General features: G+C 40.1%; 1 protein-coding gene across 1 annotated transcript; it reads left to right on the forward strand.

Annotated features, from left to right (window-relative positions):
• The first annotated feature begins 1,797 nt into the window (after nucleotides 1–1,797).
• On the forward strand, nucleotides 1,798–17,263 carry SLC25A46 (solute carrier family 25 member 46). The gene is made up of 8 exons (XM_068422849.1): nucleotides 1,798–2,145; nucleotides 4,049–4,091; nucleotides 6,626–6,683; nucleotides 7,190–7,267; nucleotides 7,985–8,085; nucleotides 11,285–11,341; nucleotides 11,826–11,883; nucleotides 15,007–17,263. Exons 1-8 carry the CDS (start codon nucleotides 1,893–1,895, stop codon nucleotides 15,583–15,585), a joined length of 1,227 nt encoding a protein of 408 aa, XP_068278950.1. The 5' UTR covers nucleotides 1,798–1,892; the 3' UTR covers nucleotides 15,586–17,263.
• The last annotated feature ends 2,738 nt before the right edge of the window (nucleotides 17,264–20,001 follow it).

The following is a 20,001-nucleotide window of genomic DNA, read 5'->3' on the forward strand; positions in this document are numbered from 1 at the left end:
CCGCTTCCGTGCAAGCGTGGTTGAGGCCTTTTTGTTGACACATGCAGGTGGCTCCGAGGAGAAGATGTTGTTCTGGTTCTTACTGGATTTATCTCTTCGGGCACCAGAGCTTGTGAATCAAGTTAATTTAGACACTACAAAGATGTTGTTCACAGTCTTGTTTATCTTTGGCCCTTCTTTGTAATTAGTGAGGAATTTAAGAGAGTCCTTGGATTCTCTAAGAATAAGCGCAGGCAAGAGTCAGTGATAGATATAACTTTAAGCGTTATCAGTCCCAGAAGCAGACACTCCCTGCAAAACATGCAGGTAGTTTCAGAAAGTGCAGTTATTTTAGCTGAAAGGAAAATTACTGAAAGGAAAGTTGATTCTGTCTAAAGGTTACACAGAGTAGGCCTTTTAGGGCCTGCTGTGAGGCCTACTTTTACTAAACCATCTGATATCAGTTTTAATATGGATAATTATCTTTACCCAAAAAAAAGAGCTGCAGTGGTTTGGCCCCTGCTTCCAGAGGCAGTTGGTTCTTCTGCCCATATTTTTGAGATTACAACATTAAAACATATTGCCAGTGGACTTTCAGTTAACAAGGGAAATGTCATGGCCTGATAAATATGGTGGCAGAGAGAGGGAGGCTCCATATGGGCTTTGTCTTACTGGGGGACAAAAGTGCTGTTGCTGTCTGGGGCTCTGCTCTTCCCATCTCAAACACAGATGCGAGCTCTTTACCTGGCCACTGGAAAACACTTGAAGCTCTACTGGTAAAATGAAACTAGCATTTAATGGAAGAAAAGGAAGAAACCATCCCCAAGCAGACTGTGAGGAGCCGGATGGCGCTGTAACAGTGGGAACACGTGAAGCGCTGGATGGTTTCTGCTGCCTGTGCTATACTTAGACGTGAACAGACTAATGCTGGCTTAACCTTGTGTATAAAAGGAGGAGAAGTTGTGGGTCAGACCAAGAGCTAGTTGTGGGAGACCTTGATGAGTTTTTCAGGGCAGGAGGAGCTGGGAGAGCATCAAGCCCTCAGGGTAGGTGCTCAGCCAGTGTCAGACACGAATTGCCTCACCTCAGAAACCTCTCTGGCTGGCAGAGGGGAACCACCCGCAGTCCCACCGGTGATCCTGCCCATTTCTCCTCAGCCAGGAGGCTGCGCAGCAAACGGCATTTTAGGGGGAAGGAGACAGAGAGGAGGGGAAGCACAGGGACAGGAGTGATGGGGTTACGCCAGGCAGACACTGCTCTCTGACACCTCCTGCTCCGTCTCTCCGTGGGGTTTGCTCATTAGCACAATTAACAGCCCCGGCTCTCAGTGCCGCCACCCGGGTTGCAGGCAGGGAGCTGGGCGGCCCCCGCGCTTGGGTCTCACTGATTTCGGCTGCGGTGGGAGTGCACCAGGGAAAAGGGCTGGAAGCTGTGCGGGCAGACATCTCAGCATCCAGCAGGGTTCCGCGGCTCTCGTTAGTCCCGTCCACAAAGGCCAAGCCCGAACGAGGGCCACGCAGAGCTGCGGCTCCTTCTCTTGCTGCTCCTCCTCCTTCTCCTCTCCCCTCCCCGACCGGCCCCGCTCGCACAGGCCGGCCCTCCGGAACGCCAGGGGGCGGCGTCTCCCGCCCTCCGCCGCCGGCCCAGAGCGGCGTCCTTCCCCGCTGAACCCACCGCCCGCCTCCCTCCTCCCTGAGCCGGGCAGGAGGAGGGACACTATTGGCCCAGCCGGCTGCCGGCCCCGCCTTTTTCCCAGTCACCTGACCTCCTTCTTGGCTTTACGAGGGCGCGCCGCTTCCGCCTCGCGGCCGGAAGTGGCGATCGGGGCCGCTGAGTGCGGGCTGCGCTGCCACCGGTGCCGGCCTGGGCGCGGACCCCGCCCTTCCTTCCCCCCACCCCGTCCGCCTCCCACCATGTACCCGCGGCGCCCCGACGGCTTCGACGGCCTGGGCTACCGCGGGGGCGGCCGGGAGGAGCCAGGCCCCGGCCCCAGGCCCTTCGGCAGCGCCTCGGAGCTGGGCCACTGGGTGACCAGCCCGCCCGACATCCCCGGCAGCCGCAACCTCCACTGGGGGGAGAAGACGCCGCCGTACGGGGCGGGGACCCCCCTCGGGGGCGCCGGCCTCAACGAGGACCTCAGCCTCGGGGCGGGCGGCCCCGGTGCCGGTAAGGGAGGGCCCGGCCTGGCGGGGTAGCCGGCTTCTCGCCCTTCCGCCTGTCCCTCGCTTGTCTCCCGCACTCCCCGGGCGGTGCCGCGCCGCCCGTTAGCGGGTGACCCGCCGGGGCGAGCGCGCGGCGGCAGTGGGCTGTGCCGCGGCCTGGCCGCGCCCGTTCGAGCGGCGCCCGGGTTTGCTGGCGCTGAGCTCGACCGCGTCGGGCCCGGAGACGCGTTGCAGCCGCGGCCTGGCGGTGCGGAAGCAGCAGGAAAAAAAGCCCTTTAGAAGAAAGAGAGCCCGCTCCGTCGCCTGTTCCGCTCCAGCACCCGCGTCGCTGTGTAGCAGCTCGTAGTTACACGCCAATACGATTGAGAGTGCCAGAACGCACCCTGCAGCTTCTAGTTAAGCAGCGTGTGGTTAGCTCCCCATTGCCCATGTAAACGACATCCTGCAGAAATGCTCCGTCTTCTCTAAGGGCGGGAAGTGCCCTTGGGTCTTACTCTATATTTTGTTGTTTAGTCAGTGTTGACGTTTAAGACTTTGTGTCTTCTGGCTGCTTTATGTTGAAAAAGTACACGGAGTACAGCATGAGCTGTTGAAATAAAACCTCCCTTCATGCATAATAATAAAGGAACTGTGGAACTGGTAGAATTTGAGGAAGCAACCGTGTTCAGGTCTTTTCCAGTAGCTGTTGAGAAACTGAGCAGAAACACTCAGAAGGACAGTATCAAGTCTTTGTGAAATTGAGGTGAATTAAGAGAAACTTGGTAAATCTAGGCTACTGAACATTGTCTCCTTTAATTAAAAGCATGATCTGGAGCAGTTTGTAAACACTTAAGTATCAAAGTTTTATGAAAGACTTATTTAAAATTGAGTTGTATTAATGAGTGAGTCTTTCTTAACCTGCGGTGCAATGTTTTTGTTCAGGTATTATAGTCAGTACAGTCCTTAGCTGGACTTTCATCCATGCAAGCACTGCTCGAAGCACTGCTTAAATATTGTTAGATACTTGGACTCTGCCTTTTTTTTTTTTTTTTTTTTGGTCCTGTCTACTCATGGAGGGTATGTTGATTCTGCATTTTGGAGGACTGATAAGGAGTTGCTGTATCACTGAGTCCAGCTTCTGCAAGTGGAGAGGGTCTTATCATTCCTCTTAGGAGGGCTGCCACATCTGTGTGGAGCTCCACTGAAGTTACTGGTATTACACATGCTTACAGCCTGCTTGCACCCTGTAGGTTGTAGGGCTGAGTATTAATTTTCAGTTGCGTTGACAGTTCTGATACTCTTCTTAAAATCTCTTCTGATAATTCTCAATGTGTAAATGTCTGGTAGCAGACAACAGAGAATTCAACCCATTACTTTTGTTGCAATTTTGACAATTCTCTAGTAACTGTGGAGATAAACAACTGACTTGAAAATTAGCATCATGTTGATGTTTGTTACATCATCAATGGCATTTTGTATTACTTTTCCCAAAGTTTCTCTCTTTTTACTGTTTTTGTTTTTAAAATTAGTTTCACCTCAGATATCTAAATATATGTTTCAGAATTGTAAACTGTTGTGCATGCTAACTTTTTCAGTGGATGGAGTTAGATTTTTTTTTAGATATTAAAATATTCTGTGTTTTACTGTTCACTTTGTCTCTCCCCCCCTCCCCCCCGCCGCGTAGCTGTTTTAAGACAATAATTTTTTTATAAATGTATGTACAAAGTCAGATGGAGTCCAAAGTGCAAATATTCCTAGGGGAACAATTTTTTTATCCTCTCTTGCCGAGTTGACATAAATGTTGTGGTTTAGTGCTTGTAATTTTCTGAAGCAAGTACAGTATAAAATTAGCTTTTCAGATCGTCTACATGGCATTTTCTCCCATGTTGTGATTCTCACTGCTATATAATCTTTTCATTTTTTTTTAGATCAGTTGAACAGATTTGCAGGCTTTGGTATTGGCCTTGCAAGGTAAGACTTGTGTAATAATTTTCAGTGATAATGAAGTAGTAAAGCTGTAGTTGTCAGACGATCCCTATGTACACTTTTTTGTTGTGTTTTTATGCCAGTAGACTTAAGCAGTTAAATTGCCTTTGGAAACCTGCTACCTGAAATCCATGTAGGTTTCTGTTCTCTTTAACTGAAGTGTTTCTCAAAATTACTTCATCAGCAGTGAATATAAGAAACAGTTTTTTGTACAGTACATGCACGATATGTATACCCTGTCAGAGCAATCTGAAAATAACACTGGAAAACTCGGTTCGCATTTGCCACATTTGTTACTGTTTTTAGGTAATGCAAATGTTTCCTAATAAGGTGAAAATATCTTCAAGTATATTATCAAAGTATGTGGAATAGTAATGTTGATCTAGCCAAAAGTTCCGATAACCACTTTATTATGGTGACACTGATTATTGATAGTATTTTCGAGAAAGTGGTGGACTTTAACATGTTTAATAACATTTTCAGAGCTTAAACTGTTAAGTGTAAGGATCATGATAAGCTTAGGATTTTTTGTAGGATGCCTGCTCAATCACAATCACCTGAACAGGTTTTTCTTGGTCAATGTACTGATGCAACTTGTGAAAGGGTGAGAGGTGGGTGGTTTTGTCTTGACAAAATTAGGACTAAAAAAAAGTTTTACTCCTTGTTGACCTGGATGTGAGACTTCCCAGAGAAAAATACATCTTTCTTCAGAGCATGAGAGTACTTGTGTCACTTACCCAGTTAGACCAACATGAGAAGCTGTGTCAGTTGAGGTTCTTCTAGTGTTCTTCTAGTTAAAGAGGAGGATCTTTGACTTGACCACCAGCCTGTCCTGCTCCTTACCCATTGTTATCACCCTTGATGCCCATCAGAATCTCTTGTAACCAGTTTAACTCACTGAACCAGAAGACAAAGTCAATAAAAGAGCTGGATTGTTTTTTGCTGTTTCAGTTAGGTTGATTTACCTGGGAGCTGACTAGTTGTGAAAGCCAGCAGGCACCAGCTAACTGGACCAGAGAGGGAAGGGATAAAGAAGGACTAGGAATGACAATTTTTGGGAAGTATTGAGTTGCTTAAATTAGATCATCCCGTCTCATGAAACTGCTTGGCCCTATTCTTCCACTGCTTCCCTTGAAGTGGCTCACCTTGCTCATTCAGACCCCTTGATGAGCTTGTTTAGTTTGTTAAAATAGAGTTTCTGAGGGGAAGGGGGAAAAACTGCACACACACACAAACACACACACACCCCCACCCCAAATGTGTAAAGAATTGTTTGATTTCTTTCTAACCTTATCAGGCTGAATGAGCTCAGCAGAGTACCAGCAAAGGAGTGGAGCCATAGGGCAGGAATGTGTTGATCTCCTTCAGGAGGAGAGAGATATTAGTGTGGCTCAGTTGTCCTTTAGAACTATATGCTTTGATTTAATCAAGCATGACAAAGTTTTCCATACCTGAGCACCATGGCCACTAGGGCTAAAGTGAGCGTGTGGTTTTGGGAAAGAGAGCTGATCAACATGGTATCATTGCTGCAAGCAGTTCTCCATGCTTCTGCTTTTGCATTTGTGCCAGATCACCTGTCAGACACGCATGGTTCAAGTCAGAAATCTTGGGTAGAAAACACCCAAAATAAAAGATTAGTTTTTGTGAGGTTAGTTGAGTTGGCTACTGGGATAGCAGCTGGAGCATGAGTAAAGTTTCACCTCTTTTGGTAGTAGCAAAATACTAATTAGCTTAATAGTTATGAAACTGCAGGCTCAGTACTTTTCTGTGCCAATTAGTACTTGTTTATCCAAAGTAAAATCCCCATAAGAGACCTACCCCAGATGATCCTGTAGACTGGTGGTCAGAGCTGGTACTTGGGATGCTTAGACAAAGCCTGGAGGTTTTGCTTTTCCAATCCATATCCCAGGTTTGAAGTACTCTGATCGCTCAGGCACTTTGAGGTGAAATGAAAAGTTTCGCTGCATGACTGTGACCAGGAATCCTACCTTAGAGCTGAGAGACCTTTCCTGTGAAGGTCGGATTGAAATACCATTTCTGGGGATGGAGGGAGAGTTGGTTTTGGGCAGTAGCGTTTTCTGATGAAAAAGAAAGTCAGCTATTAGTACCAGTCCTCTGGCCCTGATAAGGATAGTCTTGATTAATAATGTGGTAGGCAGAATTAATGTAAAACTGGAAACTAATCCTTCCATAATTCTGGCTCTGGCCTGTTTTGTTCCCTCATATTTTGCAGAGGGAAAGTTTAAGAATTTGGTACGTTATTTTGCATATAAAAATACATACATACTGTATATATATGTAGGCTTTTTCATAGTGAATGTATGTGTCAGGTTTTTTGCTACTTGCTCCTTTATAGTGTTGGCAGGCTATCACGTGGCCATCCAAAATGCATTGGTAATTCAGTAGATAATGTATAGTTTTTCCAAATACTGATCTAATGTTGTTAGAGAAAGATAACAAGCCTTTTCTAATACATTTACCATGGCTTCCCATGCTTCAAATACACTTTTCTTTTAAAGCCTGTTTACAGAAAACGTGTTGGCACATCCTTGCATTGTTCTACGTCGTCAGTGTCAGGTATGTCTTTTATATTACTTCTTCTAGTCAGAGCTCCTGTGTACTGTGATATTTCTCTGTTTTCATACTCTGTAGAGTATAAGGAAGCTTTACAATGTCTCTTAGGGAGACACTGCTACATTAACGTGTTTTTATTTGTAGCATACATGTTTTCCATTCTGATATTTAACTTGGACATTCTTATTCATTTTTGTTTGGGCAGTGGAAAATGAATTACAGCAACTAAGTGTATGAGTCTGCAGAGCAACTTCCAGATCCCTACTTGCAAGCAGGATAATTTGTTTCCAATATTTTCTGGTTTATGCTTTATTCTTTACATTTTCAGCACACAAATACTTACAAGTTCTGCCTGTTTCCCTAAATTTCAGTGAGAATTTATTCATATTTTGGTCACTTTAGCTGACCTTTACAGAGATGAAGTCCTTATTTTGGAAGTGCTTTTTCCTTTAGAGTTGTAACATCTACAAGTGTGTTTATAAAACTGCTGTTATTTATATTTTTAACAGGTTAACTATCATGCTCGGAATTATCATCTCACTCCATTTACTATTGTCAATATTATGTACAGCATCAATAAGACACAGGTAGGTATTTGGTGTCAGGCTGTATCTGAACAGTGAAGGTTACTATAGCTCGTATGTATGTTGACATCTTTAACTCTTTATGTAACTGGTGGTTAACAATAACAAACCCTTACAATGGCCATTTTTTATGGTTGCAGAAATGTTTCAAGAAGATCACTGTAAATTATTTTTTTTAAGAAGCTTAGTATTTAGTGGGGAAGATATGCAGATTTTAGAAAACAGAAGATCACTGAAACTAATTTTTTTTCATTAGGATTCCAAAAAATAATTAATCTTTATGTGGATAAAGAGATTATCCAAGTGACCACTTCCAAAGATAGTATTGCATGGATTTCCAGTTCTGCTTGGAAATGGCAATCCTGAAACAATCCTGAAGACAGTAAGAAAAGACTCTCTGGACTTCTTACAGATATGGTTTAACATCTCGAGCTCATTTTGTCCATAGAAAATGGTGTTAAGTTTATAGTACGCAGTGTTAACAATGAGAGCTATGCTTCCAAAATTGTTGACAACAGTTTGAAATTATTGAAGAACAAAAGTTTCTTCAGAGTTTAAAAATCAGTTGTCTCCTGAATTTGATGATAGTGAAGTTTAATGGTAGAATTGTAGCCCTGTGCGGTCTGAATTTGCTGAAATTTTATAAAAATTAGTAAGTTGAAAAGATTTTTTAGTTTTATGTTGCATTAATCAAAATATGTTACATATTTCAATACACAGGGTCCGAGAGCTCTCTGGAAAGGAATGGGCAGCACTTTCATTGTTCAGGGCATAACCCTGGGAACAGAAGGCATCATCAGTGAATTTACACCTTTGCCAAGGTATTGCATGTTTTTTTTTTACTGCACCTAACAAATCGATCATCCGTTGATGACTTATATTCAGAGTGTTAGCAATGTAAGGCTGTTTGAAAAATTTTACTTGATTAGAACAGTCAGACATTAAATAGGTGTTTTCAGTACAGTGTGGTTGTCTTGGCAAAGACAACCTTGTAATTAATCAATAGTGAGAGAGTCTTTCTGGGGGCTTTGTATGTTTGGTATGTCTGCCTACTGGTCTGAGTGTAGAAATAACGTAGCAAATTGGTCTTCAGTATAATGCCAATAAAAGAATTCACAAATAACCATGTCTAGAGTAAAAACTACTGGTTTCATTAGTCTATACAGAAAACTTAGATGGCTAATGAGCCAGCACTGACATCTTGCTGAATATTTTTCACTGTCTTTGGTAGGTGAGAGAACAGAATGGCCTGCATTAATAAATGAGAAGACATGGTAAATAAGAGTCTATGTGGCTGTCAGCTTTGTCCTCTGTCCTCCTTTACCAACAACTATTTGCACATTGCTCAGTATTCTCATAACAAAGGGGTTACAACTAAAAATGAGTGACTTCATTTAAAGAGATATTCACCGTTCTACTCCACTGTGTCCATCTTCGGCTATAGTAGTTTAGTAATAATTTTTTATTTTGATTTGTGACTCTGCCTACTTTTTATGCTGAGCTATAACTCCATGATTATGGTAAAACATTGTGGTGTCTTTCTGCTTTGAGACACAGGTCTGATTAAACATTTTTGTCTGAAGACTTTTTATCAATGTTTTTTTTATAATGGTCCAAAGCTAACAGTAAGGGTTAACAACTGTAATAATACATTTTGTCAGTTTTGTTACAGGTATTTTAAGAGTAAGCAGGTTGTGTGAGAGCGTTTATTATATAAAGTAACTAAAACTTCTAGTGAAATGCAAGGAGACTGGGAGATAATCAAAAGTTAGGAAAAGATACATAACAGTTGCGGAGCACACATTGAAGCCAGTAAAATGATAAAGACCTGTCTTGGAAAATGTATTAAGGCGGCAGGCAAGTAGTTGGATTTAAGGCAGGTTAAGTTTGAATGGACCAGTGGGCTTGAGAATCATGTTAGCTTTCTGAAGAGACAAGTGCCTGTTTTTAATGTGTGGACAGAGAGATCAAGTACTTAAAGGATGTGGAAGCTGACCTGGTTTTAAAGATAAGAAATGTAGGCAGGCTGAATCAAACTACTGTTATGATGCATGCATGCATACTAATAAAAGTTAGTCTTTGCAGGTTCTGTCATTCATCAAAAACATTAGCAAAAGTATCTCATACTTAAATTGTGTGGTGTGTGTATTTAAGCTTTGATGGTCAGGTCTGTCTCATATGTAGCTGAAATTCCCAGGCATACACTTCCCTCCGAGTGTAACTTGTTGTTCTTGTTTTTAAACACTGATGTAGGGGATGCTTAAGTTCATGAGATGTGATGTTTATATTTTCATAGTTCTGATTTCTGTCCAATGTGAGTAAGGATTTTCTTCTTGTGGGCCAGTAGTTGTTCAGTAGTTTGAAAAGTAAGGTGGTGCTGCTGCCAAGAGAAGCAGTCCTTTCTGCTAGTGCCTGCTCATTCCTTCCTCGGTGCTACCCCCATCCTTGTGGCAACACAGTGTGTGAACAATCATGAAATAAACCGGATTGGGGAAGTGATCTGGCTAAAATGGTTGTCTTATACATGCACCACCCCATGCAGTTTTCTACTGGATGCTCTCCCTTTCTTTTTAATGGTGGTGTGCATGTTTGGGCTGTCAGAGGGAGGTGAAGGTTATTGCTTATAGCAGCAGTGCAAGCAAATCTGATTTAAAGCGTTATTTAACTGTGTTATCAAGCTCCAGAGGACACAAGGAAGTGATATGTCAATTCTAATTCTGTATCATAATATCATAAAAGAATCCCCCTGTTTTAGGAGAGGGGCCCAGAAATGGGTGTTAACATTTTTGTGGCAAGTTGAATGTGGTTCTGTACTAGACAAACTCATTCCATAATTGTTCTTTCACTGCAGGAATAATTATACCTAGTGGATTGGCAGGTTAGGCTTTCACACATTAAGTCTGACTGGTTTCATTTTCCACATCTTTTAAGTACTGTGGCTCGGTGGATGTGATCCAAGTGTCTGAAATACATAATGGTAAATGATCTTCCCTTCATCTTTAACGACTGACCTATCTATTTAGGAAAGTGACAGCTACTAGTAACACACAATTCTTCAGAAAGAGTAAAGTGTTTTCTTTCTTGGATTAGAGTCATTGTAACTATAGGCAGTGGATGAGTGTGATTCCTGGACAAGAATTGAATCTGAATACTTTATAGGTTGTTATTGAAAGCATTACGGAAAATGCATAGTCTAGGGTGTCCAATATTTCAGGCAGAAATATCTTTACCTCATAGCTATTTACCAAATGTATGGTAAATACATTTGGTATTTTAATGTTAATCTTGAGCTGGGTGGGATTACGTTTTCTGTCAAGTGGAGTGTAGTTAACGTTTACTCTTCGTATTTTGAAGTGTGTAATTAGAAAATACTACTTTAAGGAGATTTTTTTTAAAGTCACGTTTGTGTTAAATGCGTCGGTTTTCTTTTGTTTTATCAGGATATGCTACAGACTGGTCATAAACCAAAAGACTTGAGTTAAGTCTGTACAGAATTACTATGCAGCTTCTAGTCTGACCTGTTGTACTTGATTTGGTCTTGTCTGACTGTGTCAGAATGTGATTTAGGTTTTCAGGAAAAAAGCAACAACTGGGTAAACATAACGTCAAAGAACAGAAAAAGCATAACCAAACGAAAACATAATAACAAAAAATGTTAATAAAGGAAAACTATGGAGATTTTAAAATAATCCAATATTCCCTGAAAATGGCTTTAAGAGTTAGTACATAAGGATGCGAAATAAATGCAGAACACTAAAGCCAGTACCTGTGAGAGCTATAGACACCTTATTAATAGTTGAAAGCTTTTTTTGATAGAATATCTAACAGGCCCAAATAACTTCTAAAAGTTAAGCATGATTTATTAAATGTGTAGCTTATGTGTCTTTCCACTATGGGAAATCCTGCAGCGTAAACTGATAGTAGAATACCAATATGAAAACTGGATGTTGACACCTATGCAAGAAATGCTTGATAATAACATGTTCATATCCAAATTAAGGTAAATACTTTTCTTTTTAGGGAGCTTTCACATAAATGGAACCTCAAGCAGATAGGTGGACACCTTCTACTCAAAGGGTAAGTATAGAATGTGTTATTACCTTATGTCATATTATCTAAACATTAGTAAAACTACTAAATGCACATTAGTTTAATCTGCAGCTATGGTTGCTTGACAGGGTGCTAATAGTAATTTTCAAATTTTGATTTTTTTTTTTGGACAATCTTGATTGCATACACCACTTTCACAGATTATTTTCTCTTACTAGATCCCTGTGTCTGTATGGAACCTGACTAATTTAAAAAGACTAGATTCTTTTAGTAATTAAATTATGGTATCTGGGAGACCTGAATCAGTCGGGTCACATGGAAATAGAATTTAACAGAACTTCAGACTGAAGATTATCTGAACTTGTTGATGTGCATTTTAATAATTGAGTTGTGGTTTGTTAAATTTCTCTCAGGCATGACTTAGTAGATAACTATCAACTTTCAGGTGCATTATTTGGCTAAAGTTATAGTACTGTCATGACCTTAATTCTTATCTTGTTAATTTCTACAGTTTAACACATGTGATAGCAATGCCTTTTTATTCTGCAAGCCTGATTGAAACTGTACAGGTAACTTACATGTATTTACAACATTTGAAAAGATACTGTTATTCTCTTTATAGATTAGATTATGTGGATAAGTGAATCTTTGGCTTTGGATTCAGGTTTGTGTTGCAGTAGTTGCATTTGTTTTGCTTGAGGCTGTATGACTTGTTAACTGAGATAAAAAGTATTTACTGTGATGGGTGTATTGTACTATCTTAAGTCTAAATCTAGAATTAGAAAGGACATTTAATATAGATAGTTGGAATATATTGCCTATGAAATAAGGACAAGTTACATCTATATGTTCTAGCAGATAAACCATAATAAGTTTTTCTTGTGTAAAAGTTTTAAGAGGCTTGCTAGGCAAGTTGTTGCAGTGACCACTTCCCCTATAACAACTATAAAGCTTTTATGTAATTCAGCTTTGTTTTGCTAAAATACTGGTCTCTGCTATTTCAGGACTACTTTCAGTCAGCTTTTTGCTTTTAAATTTTCATCTAGTTCTTCATTAGCCATGAAAATAAATATCTGGACCTGTCACTTAGGGTACAGCTTAACTTGTTCTATAACTGTACAGAGTAACCCATAGCACTGTATTGCAGATTGTCTTTCAGTGAGTTGTTGCATCTCTTTCTAGAGAAAGAGACAGTTTAGCTATGCGGAAGTGGTCCAGGGCAATTCTTCTAGCTGTCTCTATATACTGAGTTGCTCTTAATTAACATGACAGTTATCTGTGCAACTAATGGAACGCTTACTGTAAAGTGAGCTCTTGTGTGGAGGGTGGTGCAGGGTAGTCACTCATGTCATTCAATCATAAAAATAAAAATTTTAATTGATAGCATAGACAAGTTATAAGTACTGTCAAGACTGATTTAGATCCAGCTGTTTAAACCTAGAGTTCAACTGCTGGTACATGTCTACAAAATGGTGCTTTTTCTCTGGAGAAGAGGCAAACAAGGCTGACTTCTGCAGTTTCTTAGTTTCAGGATATACTTTAGAGGCAGGTACTCTTAAGGGACAGGATTCTGCTCTCTGCAGAGGATCCAAACTTAAAGGAGACAGAAGGCAGTAGGAGGGCTGTTCTGTCTGAGCTGGCTGTATTATGGACTAACAGGACAGGTGAGATTAAACGTCTATGCATGGGGATGTGTAGATCGACTACCAGGAGCAAACTCATATTCTCTATGGTTACTCTGTATTTAAGAAACCCTCTTCCTTTCTCCTGTTGAATTATTTTGAAAATAATGTTCCATAAATCCAACCTGAGTGAATCTCTTTGAGTTTGTGGAAGCCTTAGGAATGTTTAACTGGTCTCATTCTGGGAAGCTGACTTAGGGAATTCTTTTATGTCCTGGGGAATGGCTTTACCCAGAGCATGCTGTAATCCTGGAACTAGAAACAGTGGTAGAGCGCTGTTCATATGTCTTGCTTTCATAGCAGGCAACAGAATGGAATGTTTTATTCAGACATCTTACTGCTTGTATTTTTGTCTGAAAGGATGTTATCTGTGTTGTTGGATATGGGAACATATTTAACAATAAATGATAAAAGAGGAAATTATTTAGAGCCTGTCTTCTGTTTGCAAAATAAGTAATAAAGTTTCTTTGCTAGAAAGCAGCTTAATAGGAAAACAGTCAAAAAAAGAAAACAACATCTCCCCCAGCCTTTTAGACAGGTGATCATCTCTTGAAAGCATTGCTTATGAAAATAATTCCACTGAGATCTGAGGGTTTTAGGCTTAGTAGGTTCAGCTGTCTGCAAGTATTTTGCTGAATAGGTGTATATATGCTGTATGAAATGTATTCTTCAGCTCCTGGGAACATCATCATGACCTTTCTTATTAGAAACACAATAGAGGTAATCATAGCATTTGTGAAGATTTTATTTATGCTGTATTAATCAGTGCATGGAGGCAACTTAGCTTATCAGGTTTACATTATGTTCCTGTGCTGCAAGAGGACAATAACCAATAATAAACTATAAAAGTTAAAGATTGTGGGATTTGTTACTAACAGTTTTATATTACCTTTGATTGTCTTAATTCTGATAAAGCATACTGTTCAGCAGTATTAGTTTGACACACTTCTCCAAGTAAATATTTTTCATTAAAATAATTGTAAATGGTAGGAGTCTGTAGCTGTCACATTACTCTTTTTGTCTTTAACATTTCAAACCACATGGTGGCATGTTTGACAAAAACAAGCAGTTTTGAAGTCCAGTGACTATAATGATATGGGAAAGAAGAGGATTCAGTAGGGGTTATTCTCAAATATTTGAACTAGTTTCTCTTCTGCATAGACTGACCATGAAGGCTTTGCAGGCTGTTAGTCTTTCCTCATAGTACTGAGGAATGTTCTGGTGGTTTATCCTGGCATGAGGTCAGGACACAACCAGCATAGACTCAGAAACTTGGGCATTGAGGAGAGCTCCCAAATCATGAATTTGGGATGTAACAGAGATGATAAAACGCTGAGTTTGTGTAAGCGTTAGAAGGGCAAACAGTGTCTTTAGCTTAATCCTGCAGTCATAGGTGGAATATAAGAGAGTAAGTAATTACTAAGTTAATTCTTTATTTTCACTACATGAACAAAATAATTATCTCTTTTCTAAGAGGCAGCATGGGTAGAGTGCTATTTTACATGCAAATAATGGAATGGAAACGTTCAGAGCTGAACCTATTAAATCAAATTAAAAATGATCTTTCAACTCAGCTTTAGTTATGAAGCCTTTATTATGCACATTCAAGTTCAAAGGCTATAGAGTTATATTCCTTAAAGAAAAGGACTTTTAAAGTAGATACATACTTGCTGGCATTTGCTCCAGAAGTAGGCATTTTCAGTACATGACTGTTTTGCAAACTGATACTTTCAGCAGTAGGCTGAAAGTTGAATTTCTTAGGTAATAACACAAATAACTGGATTGTACATTAAAGACTCTTTAAGAGGGATTCATTTTTTAAAAGCAAGTTTATTTGCATGCTATCAAGAGTGTTAGAGCAAAGAATTTATATCAATATAGCTGTGTAGATACGATAGCATGCAAATGTTTAACTCTTATAAAGTTCAGCAGTGATAAAGTGTTGAAATGGATGTCAGCATGGTTATGAAATAAGCAGCACAGGTTGTAACTATTCCTTTGTGCTTGTAGAGCGAAATAATTCGAGATAATCCTGGCATCCTGGACTGCGTGAAAGAAGGAATTGGCAGAGTTGTAGGCATGGGAGTACCTCATAGCAAGCGTCTGCTTCCTCTGATGGTCTTGACTTTTCCAACTGCTCTACATGGAGTTCTTCACTACGTCATCAGTTCCATCATCCAGAAGCTTGTTATGTTTGTTCTGAAAAGGCATAATTCCCACAACCTTCCAACTGAGAGCTCTACTTCTGTGCAGAGCATGCTGGATGCATATTTTCCAGAGCTTATTGCTAGCTTTGCTGCTAGCCTTTGTGCTGATGTCATGCTTTACCCACTGGAGACAGTTTTACACCGCCTTCATGTTCAAGGGACACGCACAATAATTGACAATACAGACCTTGGCTACGAAGTGCTTCCGATCAATACTCAGTATGAAGGAATGAGAGACTGCATAAATACTATAAAAAGGGAAGAAGGAATGCTAGGTTTTTATAAAGGATTTGGAGCTGTTGTAGTACAGTACACCTTGCATGTGGCAGTTTTACAGCTTACCAAAATTATTTACTCAACACTGCTTCAAAATGTCTCTTAATCTGTGCAGGTGTGGATTTAGCACAGTGGACATGATTGACTTACTAACCTAATTATTGTTTAAAATGGCTTAGACAATGAAGCTTGAAGAATCCACTCTGTGGATTCTCCTTACACTGTAAAAGAACTTGTTTTAAAAATGGGGATATAGATTTATAAGTGTAATTAAAAAAGTACTGTTTAAAATTAAAATTATAGACACACTGAATATATAATGTGCAGTCATACAGAATGGGATCACATTTCAAGTGTAGTTGGAGTGAGGGTTTACCTTCCTCTTACCAGTTAACTGATGTAAGGAATGGATATGAATTCTTAATATCAGCTTTATAAACATCACATCTGATATTTAGCTTGGACTGCTAGCCAGTTCAAAGCAATTTATGTTGTAAGAACTTGTAAGTGGGAGACGATGGGTTTACTGATCTTTTAAAAATCTTTTCAACTTCACTGTTAATGGAGCTGTGAGCAAAATAGAAACTGTAAAAGTAACTTAAGTAGACATAAATGTCATAATTTACAGGTACATAGAAGACTTCTTACTTTGCTGCAGCATGACAGAAGACGATGATGAGGAATCTTTTGCTTTGTACGAAATGACAGAAACTTAGGTTTGGGCAAAGTTGCACAGAATGCAAATTTGGCTGTCTTGCAGTTTGTTTGCAAGGCTTACAGTAACCGAAGTGTGTGAATAAAGCAGATTAGAAACTGATGTGTGCATGTGTAAGTGCCATTTTTAGTCTACTTTCCACTCATGTTTATTTTTACTCTGCTACTTCGTATAAGAGTAAAATAATCTTACAAATATATGTAGTATCAGTGTTCAAAGAGTATAATAAGTGTAAAAAATTAGTTGGCTATTTCTAGAGTTTCTCTTTTGTTAGATCAGTGAGGTATGTACACACTTACCTACTTACTGTTTAGCACTGATGTCCTTCATTTAAAGTCTCTGCTGGATTAGATATTTTGTGGAGCAGAATTAAGTCTGTGTGCAAACAAACTACTGAAATGTACCATTTTTGCCCTCTTCCCCTACTAAATTAAGACTTTCAGTCTGAAAATGAGTTCTGATCATTCTAAGTAACTTAGTCCTTCTTGGTTTCATCAGTAAATGTGAAAGCGGGGGGATGGTTTTTAGCAAATAAAACAAGCATGAGAAGAGTCACTTAAATTATATGAGAGGCTGCTGCCTTTTTCGCACTTTTTCATGTGGCAAGTCTATCTTTGTGAATACTGTAAATTGATGTGCATTTTAATCATTGATCGTTGTACAGTAGTTATCACTTACAGAAAGTAGTCATGGCAAAATAATGAAAAGGTTGCTGTTCATAAGTTCTGACTTTAAATCATTTGCAGGTCTACTTTGCTATTATTAATCTAACTTTAATGTATTTTAAATATGTAAGTGTTGGAAAGTATAGTGAACTTTGGAACTGGTCTTATTTTGAAATATTGTTAATTGCAAATTTAGTGTATAGAATGGAAGCAATGAAATAAAATAAGAATTCACTGTAAGTATTTTGAAGTAATTTACTGAAGAGGCATGTAAAGGAATCCAGATTTGTGTGCTATATTTTATTGTATAGAATTCAGAGTGGCTTTTTCAAGTTCCTCAGCTTTCCTAAGTGCAAGACCATGTCAAATTAAACTACGCCCAAGAACTTGGGTAAAATACTCTATTCCTGGTTTATATTTTTAAAGTTTCTATGGGTACGAAGAGAGCCATATCAGAGAATCATCCAGATTGGAAAGGATCTTGGCAGGTCATCTAGGCCAAATTCCTGCTCTAAGCAAGGACAACATTGACTTCAGACCAGATTACGCAGGCCCTTGTCCAGTCAAGTTTTTAATTCCAACTTTTAATACAGAAAACTGGCTTTTTCAAAGATGTTTAAATCAATGGAAGCCAACTGTTTAATCACAGTTGCCTTGAAACAGTAACCAAGTGCATGTTGGAGACCAACACTTGCAGATGTATCGGTGAAATTGAGCAATAATATTTTTCTAGGAATAAAGTTTTAGAGGAGGCATTTTGTCATATGAAACAAAGGACATGCCTTTATATATTCTGCAAGAGGGAAGACAGTGAGTTCTCAGAACAGCACTAGATACTGTGCTAGAGTATTAGCTTGTGTCAAACACTCTTGCCTTTGTTGCTGAGAGTTTTACAGCTCTAGTCTATGCCAGAGTCTCAGATCTGTATTAAGCAGGGTGAGAAAGAATGCTGTCAACTTACAGCAACTGTTCTGTGGTACAAAAGCCAATTGCTTTGGGCTATTCTTTTTTGGTCCTCTTCCCATCAGTTAGAACAAACATGTTTTGATTCTTCATCTGTACTTGCTTTACCTTTCAAAAGAAGTAATACTCTGCTTTGTCCAGAGTTGTGGTTTTTGCACATGCAAAAATGTAAGTGAATGTGGGGTGAAAAATATCTTTTTTTAACCTTTTTAATCATAAGTATACTGTTAATGTATTTCTGTTTTTCGTTTGGATCTTTAGGTATGCAATTTTTAGCTCAAGTAAGAGATCAATAGGTGGCTTTAGCAGGAAGCACCACTGAAAGCTACAAAATACTGAATTGCTGTAGAAAGTTAGTTTTTAATTTTCTGGAATGTGAAAAATTCTTATGCACTTTATTCTTCCTGATATAAACTTAGTTACTTTTTTGTATATTGTTTTTCTGACTTTTTTTTTTTTCATTTTTAAAGAAGAGACTTGATTTCAAGAAGATAAATGTTACTGAAGAAAGACAGACTCAGTGTAGTGTTCCCACCCAGTGACGAATTACTTGGCTTCTTACCCATGCCTCTTAAAAGGCAAGCCTTGATGTGCGATAACTGACAATAGACCAGGCAGAAAACTTTGAGGCACGAGGCCTGCTGGAAACCATTGCAATTATCTGCGTTGTTTCACAGACTGCCTTACAGATCAGACTTCATTCTTGGTTGTGTTAGAATAGAGCTTCCAGATCTAGTGTAGGTGCGAGTGCTGCATTCTCCAAAAAGCTTCCAGCTATGTTCATTCTTTTTAGCAGATCTACTTAGGGGCATGCATGAGCTGATCTAGCCCTAGGTCCTGTCTGTAATACTTGAGATGTGTAGTATGTTTTACAGATTTATGCAGGATTTGTAAGACTCAATGTCAAATTATATGCTTTTCTTAGCTCTTCTGAATTTAGCAGCAAGTTCAAAGCAAGTATGTAAGCTAGTGTCCTTCTTGCTGCTTGTTCCATCTGAGAAGGTCATTCATCTGGATGCACGCCTTTAACTACAAACATAATCAGTGCACATGATGTAAATGAGGCCTCTCTCTGCATTAATATACAAGTTCTTACTGTGCTCTAAGATTTTTGTTGGTATAATTCAAGGCTAGCAGTGGTCACTTTCAAACCATTTACGCTTTCAATGATATCCGAGGAGAAGAGGTCACACACTAAATTTTTTGGCTAAGTGGCTGGTGCTAAGAGATTTGAGAGCAGCATATAATGGCAGCGTTCCCTCACCTGTATTGGAAGAGAGGTGGTAGCAAAATGTGAGTAAATCATTTGTCTAGTTTTGTTTTAAAAGACATAATACCTATCTCCAGCAGAGGCAGAAGAAGGTAAGATCTTGATTTTTCCCTCAGGGGTCGGTACTGGGACCAGTACTATTCAATATATTCATTAATGACTTGGATGAGGGAATAGAGTACACTGTCAGCAAGTTCGCTGATGACACCAAACTGGGAGGAGTGGCTGATGCCCCAGAAGGCTGTGCTGCCATTCAGAGAGACCTAGACAGGCTGGAGAGTTGGGTGGGGAGAAATTTAATGAAATACAACAAGGGCAAGTGTAGAGTCCTGCATCTGGGCAAGAACAACCCCATGTATGAGTACAAGTTGGGGACAGACCTGTTGGAGAGCAGCGCAGGGGAAAGGGACCTGGGGGTCCTAGTGGACAGCAGGATGACTATGAGCCAGCAATGTGCCCTTGTGGCCAAGAAGGCCAATGGTATCCTGGGGTGTATTAGAAGGGGTGTGGTTAGCAGGTCAAGAAAGGTTCTCCTCCCCCTCTACTCTGCCCTGGTGAGGCCGCATCTGGAATATTGTGTCCAGTTCTGGGCCCCTCAGTTCAAGAAGGACAGGGAACTGCTAGAGAGAGTCCAGCGCAGAGCCACGAAGATGATTAAGGGAGTGGAACATCTCCCTTATGAGGAGAGGCTGAGGGAGCTGGGTCTCTTTAGCTTGGAGGAGACTGAGGGGTGACCTCATTAATGTTTATAAATATGTAAAGGGCAAGTGTCATGAGGATGGAGCCAGGCTCTTCTCAGTGACATCCCTTGACAGGACAAGGGGCAACGGGTGCAAGCTGGAACACAGGAGGTTCCACATAAATATGAGGAAAAACTTCTTTACGGTGAGGGTGACTGAACACTGGAAC

This window comes from Nyctibius grandis, chromosome Z (genome assembly GCF_013368605.1).
Source record: "Nyctibius grandis isolate bNycGra1 chromosome Z, bNycGra1.pri, whole genome shotgun sequence".
In the NCBI taxonomy this organism is placed as follows: Eukaryota; Metazoa; Chordata; class Aves; order Nyctibiiformes; family Nyctibiidae; genus Nyctibius; species Nyctibius grandis.

Bases quoted from the DNA above. Each gene is read 5' to 3' on its own strand.
- SLC25A46 (XM_068422849.1), top strand. From the start codon at position 1,893: ATGTACCCGCGGCGCCCCGACGGCTTCGACGGCCTGGGCTACCGCGGG. The intron at 6,684-7,189 runs GTATGTCTTTTA...TATTTTTAACAG, and splicing joins TTCTACGTCGTCAGTGTCAG to GTTAACTATCATGCTCGGAA. The intron at 11,342-11,825 runs GTAAGTATAGAA...TAATTTCTACAG, and splicing joins GGACACCTTCTACTCAAAGG to TTTAACACATGTGATAGCAA.